This window comes from Silene latifolia, chromosome 4, assembly GCF_048544455.1.
Source record: "Silene latifolia isolate original U9 population chromosome 4, ASM4854445v1, whole genome shotgun sequence".
Lineage (NCBI taxonomy): Eukaryota > Viridiplantae > Streptophyta > Magnoliopsida > Caryophyllales > Caryophyllaceae > Silene > Silene latifolia.
In genome coordinates this window covers 9,048,311-9,056,749 of record NC_133529.1, presented here as the reverse complement: position 1 = coordinate 9,056,749, position 8,439 = coordinate 9,048,311, and the positions used below count along the sequence as shown (strand labels likewise).

General features: G+C 34.1%; 1 protein-coding gene across 1 annotated transcript; it reads left to right on the top strand.

Moving 5' to 3' along the window:
• Window positions 1-206: 206 nt before the first annotated feature.
• Window positions 207-6,179, top strand: LOC141652830 (sugar transporter ERD6-like 16). Its single transcript, XM_074460434.1, has 16 exons — window positions 207-675; window positions 1,132-1,194; window positions 1,629-1,718; window positions 3,236-3,295; window positions 3,545-3,610; window positions 3,712-3,777; window positions 3,899-3,974; window positions 4,075-4,139; window positions 4,248-4,340; window positions 4,437-4,517; window positions 4,596-4,790; window positions 4,879-4,938; window positions 5,123-5,176; window positions 5,271-5,330; window positions 5,467-5,581; window positions 5,702-6,179. Exons 1-16 carry the CDS (start codon window positions 466-468, stop codon window positions 5,833-5,835), a joined length of 1,488 nt encoding a protein of 495 aa, XP_074316535.1. The 5' UTR covers window positions 207-465; the 3' UTR covers window positions 5,836-6,179.
• The last annotated feature ends 2,260 nt before the right edge of the window (window positions 6,180-8,439 follow it).

Sequence of the window (8,439 nt, the reverse complement as noted above, 5' to 3'; positions counted from 1 at the left end):
CTATCCTACTACACACCACTAGATCAACATATAGTACCAAACCCGACTATCCTCTATAATCGCTAAATTATCACAAAATTTCCTATACGATTCAATTCATTATTTAGACGGCTAAGAAATTAGATAAACTTATTACGTACACGTCAATGCCAGCTAATATGAATGTCACATGCAACTTAACTAGTTGGCTTCATGCATTTATTTATACGTACCACCATAATCCTACAAATCTTTGTTGTTTCTACTTACACTAGTTGACAAACTCCTTAAATATCTTCACCTTTTTTATTTCTACTCCCATAATTTTTATACACCTATAAATATCTCCCTTCCACTTCCCCCTTATTTCTCGTGTATCCCATTTCATTAGTTGTAGATACACCTTAGGGGATTATTCACTGTTGTTGACGGTGAATATCCCGATTTAAAAAAAATAGTGTATTAGTTAGTTGGTATTAAGATATAATGGCAATTGAACAATGTAATGACGTCGGAAATGGCGAAAATAAAGGGCTAGAGGATTTGGAAGCGCCATTAATGGTAAAACAACAAGGAAAAAATGTTGTTTATGAAAATGATGAAAGTGGTAGTGAGATTAGTGATGATGGATCTATTGCTATGGTTTTGCTTTGTACTTGTGTTGCTGTTTGTGGATCCTTCATCTTTGGCACTTGTGTAAGTTTTACATTCTATCGAATATTTATTGTTATTCCCGTCATCTCAATTATTTATTTACCTTTTTATTTTATTTTTATTTTTTATAAGAAATATTTTAATCAAAGGTAAATAATGACATGTATGACTTATGAGTATTAATATTTGTTGTTAGTCGAATATGAATAATGTTGATAGGTATTTGAATTGCTCTCAAAATAAGTTAAAATCATATACGAATATAAAAAAACCATGCAAACGTTTAATTAAAAATGGTATTTTCAGAATTTTAGTGCAAATTATTTTTTTTAAAATGAAGGAATTGGGTTTTTAACATTTTATTTTTTTATTTTTTTTGTGGCTTGATTTAGGAACAATGAAATACTCGGTATCTGGTATAGCAAATGAAAAGGGAAAGGTGTGAAAAAAATGGGAAGTAGGTGGGTTGTATAGCTTAAGTTCACATGTATTTTGCAGGTTGGTTACTCAGCACCTACTCAGTCAGCTATCCGAGAAGATCTCAATTTATCCATTGCACAGGTAACGCTTGTAATTCAATAAATTTGTCTTAATATAAAATGTTCACTAGAAGTATTGAACCCATAACCGTGAACAAGGAAAAATTACACGCAACCACTAGACCAACATAATTAATATGTCTCTTAATTACACAAAATTATAATTATTTTTTAACAAAAGGGATGCGGGTGCATCTGAGATTAGATATGCCATCTTAAACAAGATTTTACGGAGTGACAAAGTACAGTAACATAGAACGAAAAGGAAACGTACTAAATATTTTCTTAGTTGGGTGATTATGTATAGGACATTATTGCTTGTAATTAAGCGCAAGAGTATTGTTTTAAGACATGTTTTGTTACAAAGTTTTTGTGCTTCCCAAATTGTAAACAAATTTGTGATATACGATTAATTTAATATATCATACTAATTCTTGAGATTGATAATGATTTCAGTTCTCAACATTTGGCTCAATATTAACAATTGGTGCAATGCTTGGTGCCGTCACTAGCGGTCGTATTGCCGACTTTCTTGGTAGAAAATTGGTATGTACTTCTTGTGTTTTGTTAACTATTACTCCCTCCATCTCTTTATTCCTCAAAAAAAAAAGTTATCTATATGTTTTACTCCCTCCATTACTCAATATTTGTCGTTTAAGCACATTCTTTTTTTTCCATATTATATGACGTTTAGGCAGTGTTTAGCCATAAATGCACCCATTACAATTTCCTAGGTCCTATATCTCTTCCTTAAGTATAATCTGATTGGAGGAGCATTAGTGTAGTAAAATCATTATTTGGAAACAAACACAATTAGAGCAATAGCAATAGTCGTTCTTATTCTTGGAGTTATCAATAAGAACCCAAAATTAAAAGTTCTTCTATTGCAACTACAAGGTTGTTCTTAATTTTAAGAATTAAGTTCTAAAATAAGAACTTGGTTATTTATACATGGGAATTTGGGGACCAATAAACATGACTTTGAAAATTGTGAATACCAATTACATATTTACTATTTTTCATTTAAGAACTTTATAAAAATGTCATCTATTGTGAATAAAAGTTCTTAAACATTGGAATTAATGAAATGTGACATGGCAAGATAAGAACTTTTTGTAGAGTTTTTCTATTGCTATTGCTCTTAGAGTATAGTTATTTGTTTTTTCCATCTTTCAATGTAATTTATTAGGGACTAATTAAATGCATTAACATTTCCTATGTATTTTCCTTAATATTTGTGAAAACTTCTAAAACGACATATAAAAAATAATGGAGGGAGTATTTGATATTAATTTTTAAAAGAAACGGTCTCTTATTAATGCTAAGAGATACGATCTCTCATTAATGTTAAAGACCTATCTTATAAGAAATAATTATTATTTTTAGTTAATTTTATGTTTATTTTTTTAGTTAGTTTTTAGTTTAATTATTGGTTCTCTCTCATCAATATAGTGACTATTGTAGTGTGAGACGCTCAGACGGTCATTCAAGAGACTTAGTGTTCTTTGTTATGCCATTCTAAATTTTTAGAACTAATTGTTGATTCTGTCTATATTTACCCAGTATAGTTGACTGTTAAGTTAATATGGAACCTAACTAGTAGTAAAGGGCAAACTTTCAAAAAAATGATTAAGATGATCGAATTTTGCTACCAAAAAATTCTTAAAAAAGAGATCTTAACATAACGGAAGCAAATTTTCCTTATATATAAAACAACATAAAAAAAATTCGTAACCCCAAAATTTAGTCAACCGCCCAAAATCAATTCGGTAGAACCAAAATATTAGCTAAACCAGAACTATCCAACCCGAGGTTAAACCGATAATTGATAGCAAACTTATTTGCTCAGTGCTAACCCGAACAAACCTAAACCCGACATAACGATACCTAACATGAACTTTAACCCGACCTGGTTTCACTACTGACACGACATAACCCGAATCTGTTACAAACTGAGCCGCTTGAATTGACCCTATAATTGCGATCTCTAAATAATTTGTTTTGTCGTTTCATTCCCTATATAATAAATTATACTAATATAAACAGGATTTGTTTGACAACAGGCGATGAGGATATCAGCATGTTTCTGTATAACAGGATGGCTTGCTGTCTACTTCGCCAAGGTATGTCCAAAGATGTCACCATTCATGTGCATTTCGCTAGAACTAGTGCGTTGGTTCTACACATAATGTGCTTGTCACATTCATGAATAGCTTGTGACGGAATAGTGTCATCACAAATGAGAATTGATGCCACTACATATGGTTATTTAATTTTCTTAGCTACTGTAAAGATACCTTTTTGTATAATAATTAAAGTACTCCGTATAATTATTATTTTTTCTTAGTAAATAATTTGGTCGTCTCGTACAGGACTCGTTATTTCTCGACATTGGACGGCTATCCAGTGGATATGGCATTGGTGTTCTATCATACGTGGTAACAATCAGTACTGATTAACTACAGTTTCGACCATGTAACCTAAATTTTCGAACTTCATGTCTCAAATCGTAAAATGACGTGCTAAATCGTATGTTTAGGTACCCATTTTTATCGCCGAAATAGCACCTAAGGATCTAAGAGGAGGTCTCACCACTCTCAATCAGGTAACCAACCTTGTTTATATTGTCCCGGTTTAACTTTAGTCTTTGGACCATATCGACTTCTAATATACAGTAATTCTGTTACAACCGTTTTAAAATGATCGTTTCTTTAATCATTATGCAGCTAATGATTGTCACTGGATCATCAATGTCCTTGTTGCTAGGATCAGTTATTTCTTGGAGGAATTTAGCACTAGTTGGTAACTTTTTTTTTTTTTACTTTTTACTCCCTCAATTCGGAATTTAATTTAACTAAAAAGAAATGAAAATTAACCTTTTGATGGTTTATGATGGGTGAAGGACTTCTACCTTGCATAGTGCTGATTTCAGGTCTATTCTTCGTGCCAGAGTCCCCTAGATGGCTGGTGAGCCTCTTCATCGATTTATATGATCACTTAAAAACTTTTTGTTACGCGTTGCGCATATACATTATGGAATTAGGATGTTAATTGAAGTATTTGTTTAATTTCCAGGCAAAAGTTGGCCGTCAAAAAGACTTTAAGGTTGCCTTGAGAATCCTACGAGGAAAAGATGCTGATATATCGCGTGAAATTGCTGCAATTGAGGTTTATTCATTATGCAATGCTGAATACTATGAAAATGTGATTCATTAGGAAAATTGACATTCATTATGGAAATTTATCGTGTCCTAAACTTTTCAGGATTATAACATGATTTTGGAGGGTCTACCTAAGGGGAGCTTGTTAGATTTGTTTCAAGCAAAGTACATCAAAGCGGTTATTGTAAGCACCTTATTTGTTTTGAACAAATCAGTCATTCTTGTTCTGTTCTTCAATGCTGAATAATTGATTAATACGCAGATTGGAGTAGGACTGATGGTGTTTCAGCAATGTGTTGGAATAAATGGAATCGGATTCTATGTGAGTCAAACATTTGTAGACGCCGGACTTTCTTCAGGGAAGCTAGGAACAATTGCCTATGCTATCATTCAGGTGCCTATAACCGTTGTTGGTGCAGTGCTTATGGATAAATCCGGAAGAAAACCTCTTATTACGGTATTTTTCTCCCGTTCTTCACCCAGTTTTTCAGCTCAATGCGCATACGTGTTTAGAGACCTAACTTAATTTCATCTGAACTATACAGATCTCTGCATTGGGGACATTCTTAGGCTGCTTCTTCATTGGCACCGGCTTTTTACTCAAGGTAATTGACATGATGTATATTAATATGTACTCTTTCTGTCTCAATCATTTGTCTACCTTTTATATTCACTGGGAGGGTATTTTAATCAAAGGTAAACAAATGATTGAGACGGAGGGAGTAATACTTGCCATATAACCATTCATGGTTATTTTGTTCTAACTTGGTGTTTATACATATATTTCAGAGCTACGGCCTGTATCTAGAATGGGTGCCTATTTTGGCAGTAGGAGGCGTCTTGGTAAGCTAATCACAAATGATCTCTACCTTGAATATAATCACGCAACAACTTATGTATTTTGGTTACTTACATAATAGTCGCGTTGGTGTTACAGACTTATGTATCAGCCTTCTCCATTGGATTTGGTGGTGTTCCTTGGGTCATAATGTCTGAGGTAAAAGTTCATTTTTGTATACGGGACTACATATGAGAAGTTACAATGGCAGTTCACCCAAATGCCTCAATGACGCCCGCTTGTGAATTTGACCTATTTCATTTACTAACATATTTTGTTTTTTTATTTCAACCAGATATTCCCAATAAATGTGAAGGGTGCTGCAGGAAGTCTGGTAGTTCTAGTGAACTGGTCTGGAGCTTGGCTAATTTCTTACACCTATAACTTCATGATGAGCTGGAGTACCTTTGGTAAGTAACAGAACTCGACAAGATTAATTATATACTCTCTCTGTCCTAAGCATTTGTTTACCTTTGATTACAGTACCCTTCCGTCCTAACCATTTATTTTATTTATTTTTGGCATTGCAGGAACATACTATATATATGCAGCATTCTGTATATTGACAGTTGTGTTTGTAGCAAGAGTTGTACCCGAAACAAAGGGGAAGACCCTTGAAGAAATACAAGCATCAATCAATTCCAAGACTGAAAATTTGTCATGAGAAATTGATTGAAAATGTTTGTGTTGAAGATATCGTGTTGATGAATGGCTTGGGGATTGATTTATCGAAGGTTACAAAGGGTAATCTGAGTAGTCCATTTTGAGGATGGTTTTTGTGAGGATGTACTAATTCTATATAAGTTTCAATTTTTATGTTTAATTTAATTTATTAATTTTAGAGTAGATTATCTTATCATTTGTAACTTTTGATTACGATGTATTCTTATTAGTTATAGCGAATAAGAAAAGGTTTAGAGTATCTTTTACTCTTTGAATGTGAACTAATATATACCATGTGTACACGTATAATGCATGCACGGTGTATATAAAGTTTTTACTTTTACTTTATTACTACAACATGTTGAATCTTAAATTACAATTTATCTGAACGAGAATCGTTGCACATTTGAAAGGCTGAAACCTACAAGAATCAATTATATGGAGTACTAGTCGGTTCAATCCTAAGAGCTTTTATTATATATAAGTCGATATTAAGATTATTGATTACAAACTACAAAGCTAGACTATGGAACTAGAGAAACAAATTAAGGATTAATGAAAAGTTTTCGTTAATTAGCATGTTAACATGCTGCGGTGGAGCTGGGGGGTTAGTAGAGGCCCTCACCCTCCTAGTGGTTGAAATTTTCAAGTTTTTTCGCCCCTAAACTCAAATTCTGGCTCTACCTCTATTAATATGTGCCCATTAAACACGCGAGGATTAGAAACACCCTAATATTAATACACAAAATCTCATTGAAGACGGGCACTATTCGTCACAAGCTGAAGACGGATAGTGCCCCTCTCACAATATGCAAGTGACACTATCTATGGGGTGTTCCATTTTCCCCCACTTGCCCTCCCACTTGCCTTATTGTGAGAGGGACACTATCCATCTTCAGCTTATAACTGACGGATAGTATCCGTCACAAGCAAGACCCTTTAATATTAATAAGGTATCCTTGCCGAGCAATTCATCAACCGACCAATCGACCATCTCGTGAGCGTCGATGAGGAATACTGACAAACGAAACACAAGAAGCGAAATTTCCCACCGTCCACAACGTTCAACATTTTCCTTGGAAATGGACAATTTGGATGATTTTGTGTGGCAACAAATTTTAGCCCAAAACTTGCGTGAGATTTATGGCCTTGTGGAGTTGTGGGGTTTACCCATTGGTACGCACTAAGTAGACTGACTATCAACTAAACCCGAATTTTATAATGTGTTTACTTGAACTTAGATTTATACATTACGAGTTTTATTTGAAAGAATCTAAGCTCCATTATAAAAATACTATAAACTTAATTAGATTATACTGTAATGTGTTACTTGAGCTTATAATGAAACTCAAAAATAATATATATGAACTCGAAAATAATACTCTCTCCTATTCCCGATAACTGTCCCATTGTTGAAATGACACAAGTTAAGAAAGTGAGTAAATAGACGGAAATGGACAATGAAAAGTACTTATAGGATGGATTAAGGGTGGGTTGAGTTGTAAATAATGAAAAATAACAAGGGTAGTATAGTCATTATGTAAGAAAAAAACATTACAAAAAAGAAACAATGGGACAGTTATGTGAATAGACGGAAATGGACAATGGGACAGTTATCGGGAATAGGAGTGAGTATATATGAGCTCAATTAGATTTTAATTTTTGACATTAAAAAAATAAAATATAAATCAAAAATTATAAAAGCTCGACAAAAAATACACGTAAACTCAGTTAAAATTCGTTATGGTTGTACAAAGATCTTGTATGACCAGTTGAATAATAGTATTTGGAATTGGCATGAGTATTTGTTTTTAAACAATATTTCTATAAGGCGGTTTTACTTAAGTGATGGTATCAAGCTATACCTCGCAAGTGCACGATTTTATCGTTGTACACTATTAAGGGTCGATCCCACAAGGAGTTGAGAAGATTACTAATTGTTCTAATCCTATCGTTTAGCTAAGTCAACAATAAGGGATGAAGGTTATACTAAAACTACCAACAACAAGGTAAAACCACTAAATAAAAACAAACTAAGAGAAAGAGCAAGATAAAATAAATAGATGGAAATCAAATAATTTAAAAGCCTAAGACTCGGTTCTCCCCAAACAATTCGTAATTCCACACAATCGAATCTCTAGGCTAATCACAAGGGTAGTTAGGTGAGGAGGTGACGACTCTAATTCGCCTAAGACCCCCCTCTCGGGTTCGAAATAGGACACTAGTGCTACCCACCAACCCCCCTCTCGGGTTCGAAGGTCGGAATCCCTAACTCAATACCCGACTACCTCAAAAACATGCATTATTCCCAAGGTAGTCCAATATTTGCTAAGGTCATTAAGCCCCGTCAATTCCCGGGTCATCCCACTCCCTCTCTCGAGGGTCGATTTCAAACGCTAATTTAGAGGTGTCCTACCCCGGTTCTCCCTTTCGGTCTCAACCGAGGTCAACAATAGGGTCAATTCTCGGGTATCCAAATCACAACCTAACCAACTCTCGTTGGTGGTCAAGGGTTGTAAGTCGACACTACCCAAAAGTCAACCCATAAACCAAGTCAATCCTCTAAACTACCCTCACCAATTTCCCCAAATAATTAGCCTTTATG